We start from the raw sequence: 20,328 nt of genomic DNA, 5'->3' as shown, positions 1-20,328 counted from the left end.
CGGCTCTTGAGCGACCCCATTACAAACAGTAACCTGGTCAAATGCCCCATTTAAGGTAAGGTCCCAAACTTGAGCAGTCCCAAAGTTCTCTCTGGACACATTTAACTCAGGAAGGTCAGCCTCCTCGGTCACCGTCTCACCCTCACCGCCAGCAAGGACACACAGTGGGAACTCATCCACTTGAGACTTCGTCAGGGGTTGTTCCCTATGGACCTGCCTTTTGTCCATACTACTTAGCCCGGTTCCCTTTCCCCACAAGTCCCAAAACAAAGAAAAATCACGGCCCAATATGATAGGATGTATCAGGTCCTTGACCACCCCGACCTCGTGGGACTGGGCACCACAGTCTGTTCCCACTGTCACTGTAGCCACGGGGTAGTCCTTGGTGTCACCATGGATGCACCGAACGCCCACAGTTTTGGTAGGGACCAACTGCTGGGGAAGGGTAGCTCTGATTAAGGTCACCAGACTCCCAGAGTCTAAGAGTCCAAAAACCTTTACTCCATTAATAGACACGGCACACGCCTGCGATCCCTCACCGGGGAGACAGTCCACACTGCAGGCTGGATAAGCATAATGGGAACGCCATCTCCCTATGCTGTAGTCCATTGGCTCAGCTGACATATGACACCGGGTGGCTAAGTGTCCTGGATTGTGACACCGCCAACAGACTATATCCTTAACAACGGGCCTTGCAGCACCTTCAGTGGAAGTGGGACGCCCCCCAGTTGTGGCTCTAAACCCCTTTCGTGGTGAACCCGTCCCTTTTTGGGTAACCTAGTTTGGGGAAGTGACTATATCCGGTTTCCTGAGGGATTTCTCAACCACCTGGTAACCTCTCTACTAGGCCGACGAGGTAATCTGCGTTCTGTGGATCACCCTGGGCAACCCAAGGCTGTACTGACTTGAGAAGGGAGTGTATAAACCTATCAATCACCACCTGCTCGACCATCTAGGCAGGAGTGGAAGACTCTGGCTGCAACCACTTCTGGAAGAGATGCAACAGGTCAAACATCTGCAAACAAGGGGGTTTGTCGCCAGCATACACCCAGTGGTGGATTCTTTGGGCTCTCACCACCATATTCACTCCCAGGCTGACTTTAGTTTGGCACATTCTTTGGCATCCTGCAGCGCTAAGTCATAATATGCTTTTTGGGGTTCACCCGATAAATATGGAGCCAGAACCTCGGCCCACTGTTCCGGTGGAAGTCTCTCCTGATCAGCCACCCTCTAAAAGACTGTCAGAAAGGCTTCTACATCATCCCTGGGGGTCATCTTTTGTATGGCCCTTCTTACCGCCTTCCTGACGTGTGAGTCATCAGTCGGCCCTGGGGGTGGGGCGGTCGCTCTGCCCTGGATGGCGTCTGCCAGAAGCTGTATCTGCTGCTGCTGCTCCTGCTGGTACTGCTGCTGCACCTTCTCCTGTAACTGGTTCTGTTGCAACATTAGTTTGGTCATTTCCTGCTGAGCTTGCTGCTATTGCAGGATCTGCTGCAGCTGTAGCTCCTGGTGCTGCTGTAATTGCTGCAGGTGTTGCTGGTGTTGCTGCGCTTGGCTCTGGACTAAATGCTTAATAATCTCCTCCATGCTGCCAGACATCTCTGGCTAGCTGACAGCCTTCACCCAGGACATCCACCATTCTCTGTGGCAGGTACACGTGCTCATGAAATATTGCCAGCACTCTCACACTAAATGTGGTAAAGTGACTTGCTCAGCTCTCACAGAGGCAGACTCAGGACACACGTCTCGGGTTAACTTCCTGCTTATTTATTAGATGGCAAAAACTCCAGCAGGGTTCCACAAAAATAAACAAGTCCTCTCAGGGATAACAGGAAACAAAAGATAAAGTATAGCACAGTCCTTAAGTGAGCGGGGCTTCGCCTGCTTCGGGTCACACAGTGAAGTCCCATCAAACAACAGTCTTTCAGTGGAGCTCTCTGGCTTCACCACACACAGCCTGGAGACTTCACTTTCCAGACCACACACAGAAAAAAAAAGTGACTGAGTATTTAATTGCTCCTAGCCACACCCTCAAGGCAGAGATATGATGAGTAGGGTCCCACCAGTCTCTCACCTACTCACAAAAACCACACCTTTTAAATAATGAATTAACCCCCGACACATAATATGCTGGAGGAAATTGTAGGTTTCAGTTCACTAAGTCTAAGAAGCATAGTGAAACATATCTCCCCTCACATATAACACCAGTGACTCTGTCACAATATCTATAAAAAATATACACATATACAGTGGTGGCCAAAAGTATTGGCACCCCTGCAATTCTGTCAGATAATACTCAGTTTCTTCCTGAAAATGATTGCAGTCACAAATTCTTTGGTATTATTATCTTCATTTAATTTGCTTGAAGGGAAAAAAACACAAAAGAGAATGAAGCAAAAATCAAATCATTGATCATTTCACACAAAACTCCAAAAATGGGCCAGACAAAAGTATTGGCATCCTCAGCCTAATACTTGGTTGCACAACCTTTAGCCAGAATAACTGCGAACAACCGCTTCCAGTAACCATCAATGAGTTTCTTACAATGCTCTGCTGGAATTGTAGACCATTCTTCTTTGGCAAACTGCTCCAGGTCCCTGATATTTGAAGAGTGCCTTCTCCAAACTGCCATTTTGAGATCTCTCCACAGGTGTTCTATGGGATTCAGGTCTGGACTCATTGCTGGCCACCTTAGAAGTCTCCAGTGCTTACTCTCAAACCATTTTATAGTGCTTTTGGGTCATTGTCCTGCTGGAAGACCCATGACCTGTGAGGGAGACCCAGCTTTCTCACACTGGGCCCTACATTATGCTGCAAAATTTGTTGGTAGTCTTCAGACTTCATAATGCCATGCACACGGTCAAGCAGTCCAGTGCCAGAGGCAGCAAAGCAACCCCAAAACATCAGGGAACCTCGGCCATGTTTGACTGTAGGGACCGTGTTCTTTTCTTTGAATGCCTCTTTTTTTTCCTGTACACTCTATGTTGATGCTTTTTCCCAAAAAGCTCTACTTTTGTCTCATCTGACCAGAGAACATTCTTCCAAAACGTTTTAGGCTTTCTCAGGTAAGTTTTGGCAAACTCCAGCCTGGCTTTTTTATGTCTCGGGGTAAGAAGTGGGGTCTTCCTGGGTATCCTACCATACAGTCCCTTTTCATTCAGATGCCGACGGATAGTACGGGTTGACACTGTTGTACCCTCGGACTGCATGGCAGCTTGAACTTGTTTGGATCTTAGTCGAGGTTCTTTATCCACCATCCACACAATCTTGCGTTGAAATCTCTCGTCAATTTTTCTTTTCCGTCCACATCTAGGGAGGTTAGCCACAGTGCCATGGGCTTTAAACTTCTTGATGACACTGCGCATGGAAGACACAGGAACATTCAGGTCTTTGGAGATGGACTTGTAGCCTTGAGATTGCTCATGCTTCCTCACAATTTGGTTTCTCAAGTCCTCAGACAGTTCTTTGGTCTTCTTTCTTTTCTCCATGCTCAATGTGGTACACACAAGGACACAGGACAGAGGTTCAGTCAACTTTAATCCATGTTAACTGGCTGCAAGTATGATTTAGTTATTGCCAACACCTGTTAGGTGCCACAGATAAGTTACAGGTGCTGTTAATTACACGAATTAGAGAAGCATCACATGATTTTTCAAACAGTGCCAATACTTTTGCCCACCCCCTTTTTTAGGTTTGGTGTGGAATTGCATCCAATTTGGCTTTAGGACAATTCTTTTTGTGTTTTTTCATTGAAGACAAATTAAATTAAGATAATAATACCAAAGAATTTGTGATTGCAATCATTTTCAGGAAGAAACTGAGTATTATCTAACAGAATTGCAGGGGTGCCAATACTTTTGGCCACCACTGTACATACATACATATATATAATATATATATAGCAGTGTGTTTCAGGTGTGCATTAAAATACATCCAGAGGTGTCTCTAATTAATTCAGATGTTTCCAAAAAAACTATCAGAAGCTTCCAAACACATGACATCATCATATGTGCAGTCCAGAATTACACTGTGTTCCAAATTATTATGCAAAAAGTGTTTAGGAGTGATAAGGTAAGAATTTTTTTGTTTGTCAGTTAAACTCATTGATGGCGATGTGTGTCAGGGCTCTTTATATCACTGTAAGCAATTGCAGACACCTGTGCTAATTAGTTTGGCAGGTGTGTCCAATGAAAGGCAAGACTACTTAAGAAGGCTGTCCCACATTATTAAGCAGCCTACATTTTCTGCCAAAATGGGAAAGAAAAAGGATGTGTCGGCTGCTGAGAAGCAACAAATTGTAGAGTGTTTAGGTCAAGGCATGACTACAATCAACATTGCCAAGACACTTCATCGTGATCATCGCACAATCAAGAAGTATGTAGCTGATTCACAGTACACACGTGTGCGTGCTGATAAGAAAAATTGAGGACTCTTTCCTACAGGCAATTACGTCAGGTTGAAAGAGCAGCGGCAAAAAAGCCTCGTCATAGCAGCAGACAAGTTTTTGAAGCTGCTGGTGCCTCCAACGTCTCCCGAACAACAAAATGCAGGGTCCTTCAGAGGTTTGCAGCTGTGCGTAAGCCATCCTGTCGACCTCCTCTATCCACTGCACACAAGCAGAAACGGCTCCAGTGGGCCAAACAATACATGAAGACTGACTTCAAAACTGTTTTGTTCACCGATGAGTGCCGTGCAACGCTCGATGGTCCAGATGGATGGAGTGGAGGATGGCTGGTTGATGGACACCCCATGCAAACATGGCTACGGTGCCAACAAGGAGGAGGTGGAGTAATGTTTTGGGCTGGAATCATGGGGAGAGAGATTGTCGGCCCCTTTAGGATCCCTGAAGGGGTAAAGATGAACTCCATAATGTATGTTGAGTTTCTCAAACAGCACTTCCTGCCATGGTTCAATAAGAAGAACCGTGCATTCCGCAGCAAGATCATTTTCATGCATGATAATGCACCGTCTCATGCTGCACATAACATATCTGCATCTCTGGCTGCTATGGGCATAAAAGGGGACAAACTTATGGTGTGGCCCCCATGCTCCCCTGACCTCAACCTCATTGAGAACCTCTGGAGCATCATCAAAAGGAGCGTCTATGATGGCGGGAGGCAGTTCACATCTAAGCAACAGCTCTGGGAGGGTATTCTGTCCTCATGCAAAACAAGTGAAGCAGAAACCATCCAAAACCTGACAAATTCAATGGACGAGAGAGTTCAGAAGCTCCTTTCGAACAAGGGGTCCTATGTGCAAATGTAACATCACCTAGAATAAAGTTTTGAGTTGAAAACTGCTTGATTTCAGTTTGTAATAACCTGCTAATGCTTATAATTTCAAAAATGACCACTTTTTTGTTCTTTATTAAAATGAAAAGGTTGAAAACTCTGCTGTGCATAATAATTTGGAACATGCATTTTGAGTGCAGTTTGAGTGTTTTATTTTTTTTTAAATATACTGTTATCATAGGCAGTTTGTACAAAAACCTTTCAATTGTACTCTAATAGTTATTTGACTGGAAAATTACAATGACTGCAATTCATATAGGTAATTTGGGAAAATCTGAGAAAATATTATTTGCATAATAATTTGGAACACAGTGTATTTAAAGGCATAGTAATCTTAGTGTATGTAAACTTTTGACTTTGCAGTAAGTAATAAAAATGCCTTAAAACATTCTCTCTCTCTCTCATTATTTTGGCATTTGGCAAATATTACAAATTATGGTAATCCTAATTGACCTAAAACAGGAAAGGTTTATTCTGATTTCATGTCAGATATTGAGAAAAACATGCATATGTGTCTTTTTATATAGTGTATGTAAACTTCTGGTTTCAACTGTATATTATATATATATATATATATATATATATATATATATATATATATATATATATATATATATATATATATATATATATATATATATATATATATATATATATATATATACACAGTTATATGAAAAAGTTTGGGCACCCCTATTAATCTTAAGCTTAATGTTTTATAAAAATTGGTGTTTTTGCAACAGCTATTTCAGTTTGATATATGTAATAACTGTTGGACACAGTAATGTTTCTGCCTTGAAATGAGGTTTATTGTACTAACAGAAAATGTGCAATCTGCATTCAAACAAAATTTGACAGGTGCATAAGTATGGGCACCCTTATCATTTTCTTGTTTTAAATACTCCTACCTACTTTTTACTGACTTACTAAAGCACTTTTTTTGGTTTTGTAACCTCATTGAGCTTTGAACTTCATAGCCAGGTGTATGCAATCATGAGAAAAGCTACTTAAAGTGGCCACTTGCAAGTTGTTCTCCTGTTTGAATCTCCTCTGAAGAGTGGCATCATGGGCTCCTCAAAACAACTGTCAAATTATCTGAAAACAAAGATTATTCAACATAGTTGTTCAGGGGAAGGATGCAAAAAGCTGTCTCAGAGATTTAACCTGTCAGTTTCCACTGTGAGGAACATAGTAAGGAAATGGAAGAACACAGGGACAGTTCTTGTTAAGGCCAGAAGTGGCAGGCCAAGAAAAACATCAGAAAGGCAGAGAAGAAGAATGGTGAGATCAGTCAAGGACAATCCTCAGACCACCTCCAGAGAGCTGCAGCATCAACTTGCTGCAGATGGTGTCACTGTGCATCGGTCAACTATACAACGCACTTTGCACAAGGAGAAGCTGTATGGGAGAGTGATGCGAAAGAAGCCTTTTCTGCAAGCACGCCACAAACAGAGTCGGCTGAGGTATGCAAAACCACATTAGGAGAAGCCAATTTCTTTTTGGAAGAAGGTCCTGTGGACTGATGAAACCAAGATTGAGTTGTTTGGTCATACAAAAAGGCGTTATGCATGGCGGCAAAAAAACACAGCATTCCAAGAAAAACAGTTGCTACCCACAGTAAAATTTGGTGGAGGTTCCATCATGCTTTGGGGCTGTGTGGCCAATGCCGGCACCGGGAATCTTGTTAAAGTTGAGGGACGCATGGATTACACTCAGTATCAGCAGATTCTTGACAATAATGTCCAAGAATCAGTGACAAAGTTGAAGTTACACAGGGGATGGATCTTTCAGCAAGACAATGATCCAAAACACCGCTCCAAATCTACTCAGGCATTCATGCAGAGGAACAATTACAATGTTCTGGAATGGCCATCCCAGTCCCCAGACCTGAATATCATTGAACATCTGTGGATCATTTGAAGGGAGCAGTCCATGCTCAGCGACCATCAAACTTAACTGAACTGGAATTGTTTTGTAAAGAGGAATGGTCAAAAATACCTTCATCCAGGATCCAGGAAATCATTAAAAGCTACAGGAAGCGACTAGAGGCTGTTATTTTTGCAAAAGGAGGATCTACTAAATATTAATGTCACTTTTCTGGTGAGGTGCCCATACTTATGCACCTGTCAAATTTTGTTTGAATGCAGATTGCACATTTTCTGTTAGTACAATAAACCTCATTTCAAGGCAGAAACATTACTGTGTCCAACAGTTATTACATATATCAAACTGAAATAGCTGTTGCAAAAACACCAATTTTTATAAAACATTAAGCTTAAGATTAATAGGGGTGCCCAAACTTTTTCATATAACTGTATTATATATATATATATATATATATATATATATATATATATATATATATATATATATATATATATATATATATATATATATATAAAATGAAGAATATTTGCTTGGAAAACTATGTGTAAATGACAGCGAATTCCTCTATGTAAAAGCTCATCTTAAAATCGCATTGCAATCGGATGTTATTCCGATGCTAGGTGATAAAAATCGCATAGTACTTGCATGAAAATCGCATGATACTTGCATGACAGTCGTCCCACTTTTCAGGAATGCATTTACTGTGCTTTGTGAAAAATAATGCGATTGTGGGAGTAATCTTTAACATTAAAAATCCATTCACATAACAGAACAGCTTACCATGGCATGTCCTTCCATCTGCAGAGCTCATCAGGCCTTTCGGACATGAACAGTAATAACTTCCCATGATGTTATGGCATGCATGCGAGCATGGGTTGTGAACAGCACATTCGTCATCATCTAAAAGTGTTTTAAAATATGAGTTATACAACTTACACAGTGATTAATGGAAAACGTGTATAATTCTATGTATGAAGACTGAGATTCCCTGCCTCTGTTTGATCCCTATGCACTGATACAGTTTATCAATTCTGTCTTCCCCTTCTCTTCATTGCTGTAAACTCATTTTTTTAATTCCTCTTCAACTTTGTATATTTCCTGCTAATACTGTCACTGTTTAGTAGTTTACCCTACATAAGTCATATTATATCGGGGCATTGGCATTGATGACCACTGCATTTTGTTCTCGGCCTGCAAGCTCTGTAAATAATTTACCTTCACAGTAAAGTCCAGACACTTCATAGCTAAATCCAGAAGGGCACTGGTTTTTGAGATCACCTACAAGAAAGAAAAGTTAGTTAGCAAAACTCGTTCATGCTGTTCATTAACGTGTAAAAGCCTAAAAATCACTCCAAAGTGCAGGCCACTTCTCCCTTCTGTCTAACTTGCTCTCCACTACATGTTGTCTTGTGGGATTTGTTTCAAGCAGCAGAGATGCGAGGACAAATCGAAGGTGAGGGAAATCTTTGTCTGCCAACCTTTCCTGTGTACCAAACTGAGATCTAGGGTGCCAACCTCCGTTGCCAGGTAGAGTTGAGTTTGTGAGGGTAAGGTAGTATTTTTTGTCAATAGTATTTATTTAATCAAAATATTTTCATTAGATTTAACTGGGTTTACACCTTACCCCATTGGTTGTTTGAAGACATTGTTGGGTGTAAACAGAGGAGTTCTGTGATCCCATTTACACATTTATTATCTGTTGTCATATTTGATATGACTATATTGGTGCAAGCAAAATAGAGCACGCCGCATTTTAGGGAAAGCCACCAATGAACGGGGTCGCCACTTCGCTTTTATAGGGTGCCAACCTCCGCTGTTAGGTAGAGCATATATCGTAGGCACCGAATTAAGGGAAGTTGGTTTATTTCGGTGTTATTATCTAATCATATTTATATTTATTAATGTGCATTATACAGACTCAGGTCCATCACCTGTTAATGAAAATATAGGAGGCTTCCACGCTACTGGTAGCACAAAGGCTCTGGAAAAGCTCTATGGCTCCTCACTCCCAAAATAAATTCAGCGAATTCTGCCCTCCCAAATCCAAACGCCCCCTCCCTTCTGATCCCCAGTGTGCCTAAACCGCAGTTAGCGTCCACATGTTTGGCATTTCTGTAGCGATGAGAGCATGCCTAATTTACGGGTGCATGTCTCCAGAAGCACGAGCTGGGCACAATGTACACTACAATGCACTGGTCACAACAACGTACTGGTCACTACAATGGCAGTTTGCAATTTTCACTCAGCAACATCCACTACTGCTTGTTTCCGGAATACAACCACATGGAGTCAAAATTGTCACTACACCTGTAGATAAATTCTGAAAGGGGTATAATTTCCAAAATGGGGTCACTTGAGGGGGGATTCTGCTCTTCTAGCACTTAGGGGCTCTATATATGGAGTCCGCAAACTATTCTAGGAAAATCTGCGCTCCCGGAGACAAATGGTGCTCATTCCCTCCAGAGTCTCGCTGTGTGGCTAAGCAGTACTGCACAGCCACATGTGGGGTATTTCTACATTCAGCAGAAATTGGGGGACAAATTTTGGTGCCATTTTTACCCATTTCCCAGTGTGAAATGTAAAATCTGGGGCTAAAACAACATTTTAGTGGTAAAAATGTAATTATTTTTTCTTCACAGACCAATGGTATAAAATGCCATGACACACCTGTGGTGTCAATATGATCACTGCATCCTTATATGAATTCATTGAGAGGCTTAGTTTGTAAAATGGGGTCACTTACCCCCGTTCAGCTGATCTAGCACCTCAGGGGCTCTGCCAATGTGACATGGCACCCTCAAGCCGGTCTAGCAACTCCAATATGGCGCTTCTTCCCTTCTGAGCATTGCACTGTGCCTCAAAAGCAGTTTTCGACCACATATAGCATATCGGCGTACTCAGGAGAAATTGCACAACAAATTTTGAGGTCCATTTTCTCCTGCTATCCTTGTGAAAATGGAAAGATTTGGGACTAAAACATTTTTGTGGAAAAAAAATATTTTTTCATTTTCACAGGTCAACGTTGTAAAATTCTGCGACGCACCTGTGGGTTCAAGGTATGCACCACGTCTAGATAAATTCCTTGAGTGGTCTAGTTTCCAAAATGGGGTCACTTGTAGGGGGTTTCCACTGTTTAGGCACATCAGGGGCTCTCCAAAAGCGACATGACACCAGCTGACCATTCCATCAAAATCTGCATTTCAAAACGTCACTCCTTCCTTTGAGTAACAACTAACTAACAAAACAGTAACTGACACACAGCTCCCCAATCCTCCTCAACCATGCGCCGGCCTTATAGTTAACTCTGTCATCCCTGACTAACAGGAATTGCAGCCTACCAGAGGATAACACATACAATATTATTATTATTATTTATTATTATAGCCCCATTAATTCCATGGCGCTTTACATGTTTAAAAGGGATATGCATAGCAAACAACAAGTACAATAATTTGAACAAAAACGAGTCAGCGACTGGTACAGGAGGAGAGAGGACCCTGCCCGCGAGGGCTCACAATACAGTTGGTGATTTCACAGAGGAGAAGGGTGTTGATGTCAGCAATCAAGAACAAAGTTGAAGTCTGGCCAAAAGAACTTCTGGGGGCAGAACTACTTATTCTGCAGTAAGCTCTGGAACAGGTGATGCCTGTTGCTGCTGGTGGAAGAGACAAAACAGCACCTAAAATCTCTGGTCGTGGTCATATTAATGGAGAGTCCTATTTGGAAAATTGCCACAGGACCAATCTATTTCAGTGTCCAGGACCTGCACTAGGAAAATAAGCTATGGATGACTCAAATAGACTACGAACTACAGCTTCCCTTCAGCACATAAAGTTCCATCAACTGCATATGGGAAAAGCACACTGACTAGCAAAATGAACAAAGCACAAACTGACCTCCTTCTCCTTGCGATCATCTTTCTGGTAGCCAGGGCACATCCTCAAGTAATGTCTGGTCATTGTCAGCATTACCATGATCATCCTCATCCACTGCTTTCCGTACGTCATTGTTACATCATTAGTTCACCATAAGGGTTCCCAGGAAACATGCATCCGTTTGTCCATTTTTGGGGAAATTCAGCTCTCACGTGTCAGTGTTCACCTACCACAATCACTTCCATACCACGTGGATTGTACTGCCTTTTGCAAAATTATGACATGCACTCAATCTTGATGGAAAATACTTGGTCACCATAATTTCTTGAAGAAAGTTATCTCTGCTTTGTACTCTTAAATGGCAGTGGTATTGTCATTGTGCTGCAAGGTGCACTCCATCATTGAAAGCAGCATTTACAGCCAGGAACTTTACATGTCTTTCATGGCCCATTGAGATGATGTTTTGAACAGCAGTGCTGCACAACTGCGAGCAGGCCATGTGTTTACTGGAGACACCTCCACACCAGGTTACGCTTATGCACCTCTACCACATTCTTCTTAATTCAAATATCCCAGTACCCAACAACAACAGGGGCAGAACGTTATATCAGATGTCACACTCTATTGCTCCTCATCAACTACAACTGGGCAGCTTATTAAGCATCAGTGCTAGAAACTACACGGCTGCCATGCATTTGAGCAAAGTAACACATGCTGGCTGCATGGTGCATGTTCTTAATTTCTTCATGCACAAAAGATTAAATATTTTTTCAAACAAAATTCATGGACTTCTATGACTACAATTTTCTTGACCATCCGTCTTATTTTTGGTAAAAAATAGTATTTTCTGTGCATCAAAATGTGTTCATTTTCCCAGTTGGGTAAGAAAAGGTTAACATTTATTTCAAGATAAAATTCATGCGCAAACATGACTACAACTTTCTTTCTCATCATAATCTTTTGTAAAAATGAATTCCACTGCTAGAACTATATTCAGAATTGGGCACAAAAGGTGATTTTATTTATGGCTCCCGGTGTTACTAGCATTATCTTCTTTGATAAAATTAGGATTTTTAGTGCTTTGACCGGTGTGAATTCCCTTGGTAAGCCCCTGTGCTGGATTGGGCCCCTGCCCATGGCTGGGAACATAAAATGCTCTTGTAATGTTATTATTAATCACTAGCTTACATGGTTGGGAAGGATAATCTAAATATGAATTCAACCCTGACTTTGTTTCCTGTGGTTTGGGTAAAAGAGCTTTAAAGTGGATGGAAGCAGTCCTTAGAGTATCCAGTGTTACACATCTCTTTCAAGGCAATTGGAGGATTTGCAGTATTTGTGATGTGTGTCAAATTTGAATTTCAAAAGATTTTCTCATCTCTATAAATTAGTCATTAGAGATGAGCAAATCTCTTTAAATTTGGATGTGCCTGTCATCAAATAAAAAAAAAATGTAATGTGTAATGAATTGTTTTGATGCAAATCAAAACTACTGCAGAGCCTCCCAACTGCCCTGAAAAGACGTGTATAACACTCTGAGATCTCTTATGACTGTATTCGCCCCTTTCAAGTGCTTTAATGTAAATACAACCTTAGTAAAGTCAAAGTGAACTTAACATTTATGGCTATGGATAAACAAATAGTAAACGGTAGTAACCACCAGCCTGTTTATTAACACACTGCACTGTTACATTTTTTATGCGTTTCAAAATTAAAAATGCATTCCAAAAATGATCTCTTGTTAGAGGAAAATGTCTGCTGTACCAGTGTTTATACACACACATGTTGTGCATACGAAGAAGACATGTTTTTTTTTTTAAAAAAAAAAAAGAGGTAGTCTAAAAATTATCCCCCTTTGAGGAACAGCATCAGGTTTATTATTTGGAAAATGAAGGACTGGATTTTCAACAAACCTTTCAAAAATTATACCTTTTTTCGGATTAGCAACAGCCTTGGGAAATGAAGAGGTAATGACTTTTTTAACAAGTCGTCCAAAAATTCTACAATTTTATGGGAACGGGTTCAGCTTTTTATGTTAACCCTATGCAGAGTAGGGTTCCTTGCAGCAGTACATTATAGATATAGAATAAATAGAACAGGTAGATGTGTGACTGTCAATTGCTAGTGGCCATGGGATCAACAGCACATTATACAACAAGTTGGATAGGCAGGAGGATGTGAGGCTGTGTAGAGCCAACATTGGAAACCTGGCTGCACACTATGGATAGAATATGATGGACATGTAAAAGATGCTCAGCTGTGTGGACTGCACTTGCAGCAGCAGAACAATATTAAACACAATGGACAAGCTGACAGATGCTATGACCAAGTTAAGAATTGACATCAGCTGCAGTTGACTGAAAATCCTCTCTAATTAATGCTTGATTATTTTTGACAAATATAAGGTTTTCCTTACAATTGCAGAGCACAGACCAACAGCAGCCACCTGCTGCACTGAAAATAAACTGCAAATACACTGGTGGCAGTACACTGGATGCTGGACCTTACAGTACAACCATGGTAAAGGGCCAGTTATTGACACTTGTCCAAATCAGCTGACTCAGATGTCAGTGAGGTCAGGGCTCTGGATACCTGCTGGAGAAAGGTCACAGTCCAGATAAGACTGAACTTGGTGGTTCATTTGGACCATAATGTCATATATACACTAACAGTTGCTTCACCAACTTGTTGTAGCAGCAGTGCTGTTATTGGCATAGGAATGCTGACTCTTTAGAGAACACAGAAGGGTCTCCTGATTAGAGATGAGCAAACATGTTCAAAAAACATTCACCAATTTCAAATTCGGCACGAACGTTGCACATTCGGATTCGTGATTGGACACCCTAGCTTTTTTACTTAAAATCGGCAAAATTCTGTAAAAGTCTGGCAAATGATTGCATTTCCACTACCGTATTTTAGCACTTTGGCTAGGATAGTGGTGCTGTATGATGAGCGGGAGGGGACATATATGTTGGGGGAGGGGGTGGGGAGAGGTCAGAGGAGTGGTGTGCTTGTAATTTATTGTTTTTTCCCTTTGGAAGTGCATTGAGTTGTAGGGTGCATTGCTGCAAAAGGGAAAAAAAACAAAAGACTCTTTAAATCTTCTTAGTTAGCGAGTGTGAACGAGCTGAGTGTGACCGGAGTGTAAGTGCAAACGAAAGTAAGTGTGTGACTTGTTTTTCAGTGACTTTGGATTCAGGGAGTTTGGAAGGGAGGAATTTGGACTGAATTGCTGTCTATTTTATTAATTCTTTACATTTATTTTTACTTAACATTTTGTCTAGTGCAATACCCATTAGGAAATGAGCTCCATTATTGGCAATGCTATCCACTGTACATCTTGCCACATGTATGCATTCCTTGAACAGCCGGTCGGGGTTGCTTACTGCTGCGCGAGATGTGTGCACGTTGTGTGTTTGGAAGCCCAGGTACTGGATCTAAATGAGCAGCTGGCAACACTGAGATCCATTGACAATATGGAAAGGAGTCTGCTGGGGTAGATGTGGGGGAGGGTGGTAGTAGGGAGCTGCAGGACAGTGAGGCCACTAGTTGGGTGACAGTTAGAAGGGGGGGTAGAGGGAAGAGTGCCAGGGAGGCTAGCCCTGATCTGGCACACCCAAATAACTTTTCAAAGTTGGCAGATGAGGGGAGTGACGGTACAGGGGTAGCACTGCTGCAGCAAGGCATGTCCCCTGAAAGCTGGAGGAGTGTCAGCTCCAGTAAAGAGGGAAATAGGAGAGCAGGGCAGGCCAGGCAGGTGCTGGTAGTGGGGGACTCAATTATTAGGGGAACAGGTAGGGCAATCTGTCACAAAGACAGGGATCGTCGAACAGTGTGCTGCCTACCTGGCACTCGAGTCTGGCATATCGCTGATCGGGTTGACAGATTACTGGGAGGGGCTGGTGAGGACCCAGCGGTCCTGGTGCACATTAGCGCAAATGACAAAGTTAGAGGTAGGTGGAAGGTCCTTAAAGATGATTTCAGGGAATTAGGCTGCAAGCTGAAAGCAAGGACCTCCAAGGTGGTATTCTCTGAAATACTACCGGTACCACGTGCCACGCCAGAGAGGCAGCAGGAGATTAGGGAGATAAATAAGTGGCTCAAGAACTGGTGTAGGAAGGAGGGTTTTGGGTTCCTGGAGAACTGGGCCAACTTCTCAGTTGGCTACAGACTCTACGCTAGGGATCGGCTGCACCTCAATGAGGAGGGTGCAGCTGTGCTGGGGGAGAAAATGGCTAGAAGGTTGGAGGAGTGTTTAAACTAGGGATTGGGGGGGAGGGTATTCATTTTATAGGTGGGGAAGATAGTGCAGAGAGTGACCTGGGCACAAATAAAGAAATTGGGGGTGGGGTTAGAACAGTCAATCAAGTAAGAAGGAATAGAGGTACAGAGAGATATATAAAATGCATGTACACTAATGCCAGAAGCCTCACCAACAAAATGGAGGAATTAGAATTAATTTTGTTGGAAAATAATTATGACATGGTAGGGATATCTGAGACGTTGCTGGACGAGAGCCATGACTGGGCAATTAATTTACAGGGCTAGTCTGTTCAGAAATGACCGTACAAACAAGCAAGGGGGGCGGGTGTTTATATGTAAAATCATCCTTAAAACCCATCTTGCGGGAGGATATATGTGAATCTAATGAAAATGTAGAGTCCCTGTGGTTTAGATAAGGGGAGGGGGAAAAAATACTAAATTACTGATAGGGGTTTGTTACAAGTCTCCAAAAATAATGGAAGCAGCGGAGAATATCCTCATAAAGCAAATAGATGAAGCTGCGACTCAAGGAGAAGTCATTATTATGGGGGACTTCAACTACCCTTAAATACATTGGGGGACAGAAACCTGTAGTTCAAGCAAAGGTAATAGGTTTTTGACAACTATGAGAGACAATTACCTTTCACAACTGGTTCAGGACACAACAAGAAGGGGGGCACTGCTAGACCTAATATTAACCAATAGGCCAGACTGCATATCAAATATACGAGTTGGGGGTCACTTGGGTAATAGTGATCACAAAATAATACATTTTCATGTAACTTTTAATAAGATGTGTAGTAGAGGGGTTACAAGGACACTAAACTTCAGGAAGGCAAATTTCCAACGATTGAGAGATGATCTTAGTGCAATAAACTGGGTCTATATCCTGAGACATAAAGCTACACAAAGCAAATGGGAGACATTTATTAGCATCCTGAATAGGACCTGTGCACAATATATACCCTATGGGAATAAACATGCTAGAAATAGGAGGAAACCACTATGGCTAAGTAGAGCTGTAAGGGGCTCAATAAGTGACAAAAAGAAGGCATTTAGAGAACTAAAGCAAGTAGGTAGTGATGAGGCATTAAATAAATATAGAAAATTAAATAAATTCTGTAAAAACCAAATCAAAGCAGCAAAGATTGAGGCAGAGAGAATCATTGCCAGAGAAAGTAAAAATAACCTCAAAATATTCTTTAACTACTTAAATAGTAAAAAACTAAAAAATGATAGTGTTGGCCCCCTTAAAAATAGTCTGGGTGAAATGGTGGATGAGGATGAGGAAAAAGCCAATATGCTAAATGATTTTTTTTCAACCGTATCTACACAAGAAAATCGCATGACAGAAAACATGATTAGTGATAACAAAAATTCTTCATTAAATGTCACTTGCTTAACCCAGCAGGAAGTACGGCGGCGTCTAAAAATCACTAAAGTTGAAAAATCCCCGGGCCCGGATGGGATACACCCGCGAGTACTGCAAGAATTAAGTAACGTCATAGATAGACCATTATTTTTAATCTTTAAAGATTCCATAATAACAGGGTCTGTACCACACGACTGGCGTATAGCAAATGTGGTGCTAATATTCAAAAAGGGGACAAAAACTGAACTTGGAAATTATAGGCCAATAAGCTTAACCTCTACTGTGGGTAAAATCCTGGAGGATTTATTAAGAGATGCTATACTAGAGTATCTGAAGAAGAATAACCTCATGACCCAATATCGACGTGGATGTTGTGTATATGGACTTTTCAAAAGCTTTTGATACGGTTCCACACAAAAGGTTGATACATAAAATGAGAAGAATGGGGATAGGGGAAATTATATGCATGTGGGTTAAGAATTGGCTCAGTGATAGTAAACAAAGGGTGGTTATTAATGGAAAACACTCAGACTGGGTCTCAGTTAACAGTGGGGTACCACAGGGGTCAGTATTGGGCCCCCTTCTTTTTAACAACAGTACAGACCAAAAGTTTGGACACACCTTCTCATGTAAAGATTTTTCTGTATTTTCATGACTATGAAAATTGTACATTCACACTGAAGACATCAAAACTATGAATTAACACATGTGGAATTATATACTTAACAAAAAAGTGTGAAACAACTGAAAATATGGTTTATATTCTAGGTTTTTTAAAGTAGCCACCTTTTGCTTTGATGACAAGGTATCACAAGGTAGGCCACGGTCCACTAGGGGGGAAGGAGGATGTCGGACACCGAGGGGAGCTCCACTGCCACAGACACCGCCAGCGCAACCGCTGCAGCGGTCATGCCATTCACCATGCCCTATATCCCGGGGGCAACCTGGCTACCCCAGTACTCAGGGGAGTCACATACTCTAAGTGACTTTAGGGAAAGACTGGATAGCCTCTTCCAGGTATACCCCCTCACAGAAGAGCAAAAAGTGAGCATCCTGGTGGCCCAGTTAATCGGGGCAGCCCAAAGGGAGGTAAAGTCCTGGTCACCTGGGAAGAAGAGGACTGTCAGAGAAATACTAGCCCGGCTGAAAGACACATTTGATACCCGAACCTCAGCCGAGATAAAACTAAGATTTTACGGGTGCAAACAACAGGCACATGAAAGTATAAGAGACTATGCTCTAAACCTACAAGAGGCCCTGAGAGCCATTAAGCAGGCAGACCCTGACAGCATGGGAAATGAAGACAAGCTGTTGACCGAACAATTTATTGAGGGTCTACTGTGCAATGCCCACCGAACCCAGTAAAGGGCAATGGCCTTACAGGACCCTGACCTGGACTTTGCACAGTTCAAGGACAGAGCCATCCGGGTGCTCCGAGAACCGGCACCAGGTGGCGCTGTGACCCACAGGCGCCCTGCTATCACTTATCACCAGGACGCGGCGCCCTTGTCTGCAGGGCCTGTGGGAGCTGATGCGCAGGCTTTGAACAATGACCCGGCTACAGACCTGCACCATCAGGTCCAAGAGCTGACTAAGAGCGTTGCCGCGCTAACCAGAACTGTGCAGTCTTTACAGGTCTCTTCTCCAGGAAAGATCCAGCTGGCATCCGGGCCGGAGGACGTCCCGTGGCGCCGACTGAGGAGGACCCCACCGGCCAGAGGAAGATCCAGCGACCGGTACAACGAGGACGGACGACCCATCTGCCGCCGCTGCAATCTACCCGGACATATGGCAAGGTACTGTCATTTAAACGGGCACAACCTGGGGTAGAGGGCCAACCCCCAGGCTTAAGGTCATCAGGCCCATCGAACTGGCGTGACAAATACGTAGGGGGACGTCCGGTCTTGCCTGTGGTACTGGATGGCATTCCTATGAGTGCCCTACTAGACACCGGGTCACAGGTCACCACCATCCCGTACGTGCTCTTCAAGCGGTACTGGAATGACTCGGACATAACCCGCTACCCAAATGACGACCTGAGCATTATCGCCAGCAATGGTCAGCCCGTGCCACAGATAGGATTTAAGGAAGTGACCATCAAGGTCGGTAAAGTTGAACTGCCGGCACAAGGACTTATCATTGTGGACATTGACCGTCGCGAGAGTCACCCAAAAATAACCCTAGGTACTAACGTAATCGAAAACTGTCTTGCAGAGGTGATTCTTATTTTGCAACAGGTTGCCAAGAACGCCAGTTCCAGCCAGCAGCGTGTCCTCCAAAAAGAGATCCGGGCACTGATGAAGCGGCAACAGGTGGAACTATCTGGTGGTGAGATAGGTAGCGTGAGAATGTGTGACCTGTTCCCTATTGCCATGCCCCCGAAAAGTGAGATGATGATTTGGTGCCGGGCAGCTATTGGTCTAAGAGGTAGAGACTACCAAGCAATGGTAGAACCCGTCTGCTCAGACAGTAGGCCCACCATTTTGACAGCATGGGGGGTGGTCGATGTACGCCATGGGAGGGAGCCCGTCCGCATCATCAATATCGGTGAGAGAGAAGTACACCTGCCCCGGTATGCCACGCTAGCCAAATTGTTCACCATCAACCAGAACTCTGTACAGGCTGTGGAACCCTTGCCTCCATCTCAACCAGAGGAAGGTAACGGCTCTAAGAAACCACTGGAGGACTGGTGTCAGCAACTGCATTTGGGTACTGACTCCACTCCCTCACACCAAAAACAGGGAGTCTATCGGGTGGTTCAAGAGTACGAGAGAGTGTTTAGTAAACACCACCGGCTAGACTTCGGGCGAGTAAAGGGGGTAGAACATCACATCCCCACGGGAGACCATCCTCCCATAAAGGAGAGATACCGACCCGTACCCCCTGCACACTATCAACACGCCAAGGGGATGCTAAAAGACATGAAGGAGGCTGGGGTAATTAGGGACAGCTGTAGCCCTTGGGCAGCTCAACTAGTCTTAGTGAAAAAGAAAGACAACACCATGAGAATGTGTGTAGACTACAGGAAGGTCAACCGTATCACACACAAAGATGCGTACCCGTTACCAAGGATAGAAGAGTCCTTAGCTGCATTAAAATCTGCTAACTTCATCTCTACTTTGGATCTCACTAGCGGGTACTGGCAGGTTTCTGTAGCAGAGGTGGACCGGGAGAAGACCGCATTCACCACCCCGATGGGACTCAGCGAATTTAACTGTATGCCGTTCGGACTCTGAAACGCACCAGGAACCTTCCAACGGTTGATGGAATGCTGCCTGGGACACCGGAACTTCGAGACGGTCCTATTATACCTGGACGATGTCATCGTCTATTCCAGGACCTATGAGGACCATCTGGAACACCTGGCAGAAGTGTTTGAAGCCCTGGCAAACTAAAGGTAAAACCCTCAAAGTGTCATCTCCTGAAGCCAAAGGTACAGTACCTGGGACACGTGGTGAGTGCTGACGGAGTAGCCCCCGACCCTGACAAGATCACCGTGATCAAGGACTGGCCAAGACCATCCAGCATAAAGGAAGTGCGGCAGTTCCTCGGGTTGGTAGGCTACTACCGAAGATTCATTCTCGGTTTTATCAAGAAGGCAGCGCCTATGCAGGACCTCCTGATAGGCCAGTCCAGGAAG

At 43.2% G+C, this 20,328-nt stretch overlaps 1 protein-coding gene across 3 annotated transcripts in view; it reads right to left on the bottom strand.

Annotated features, from left to right (window-relative positions):
* HMCN1 (hemicentin 1) overlaps window positions 1–20,328 on the bottom strand; it is a 924,522-nt gene that overhangs the window by 116,186 nt on the left and 788,008 nt on the right. For all 3 annotated transcript variants that reach the window (XM_073642974.1, XM_073642975.1, XM_073642976.1), the window contains 2 exons: window positions 8,394–8,456; window positions 7,959–8,078 (listed from right to left, as the gene is read on the bottom strand). In XM_073642974.1, coding sequence (XP_073499075.1) covers window positions 7,959–8,078; window positions 8,394–8,456 — 183 coding nt within the window. The remainder of the gene's footprint in view (window positions 1–7,958; window positions 8,079–8,393; window positions 8,457–20,328) is intronic.

The sequence above is a fragment of the Phyllobates terribilis genome, unplaced genomic scaffold (genome assembly GCF_046119375.1).
Source record: "Phyllobates terribilis strain yellow unplaced genomic scaffold, ASM4611937v1 Scaffold_8__6_contigs__length_399053987, whole genome shotgun sequence".
Lineage (NCBI taxonomy): Eukaryota > Metazoa > Chordata > Amphibia > Anura > Dendrobatidae > Phyllobates > Phyllobates terribilis.
This window is presented reverse-complemented; position numbering and strand designations above follow the sequence as displayed.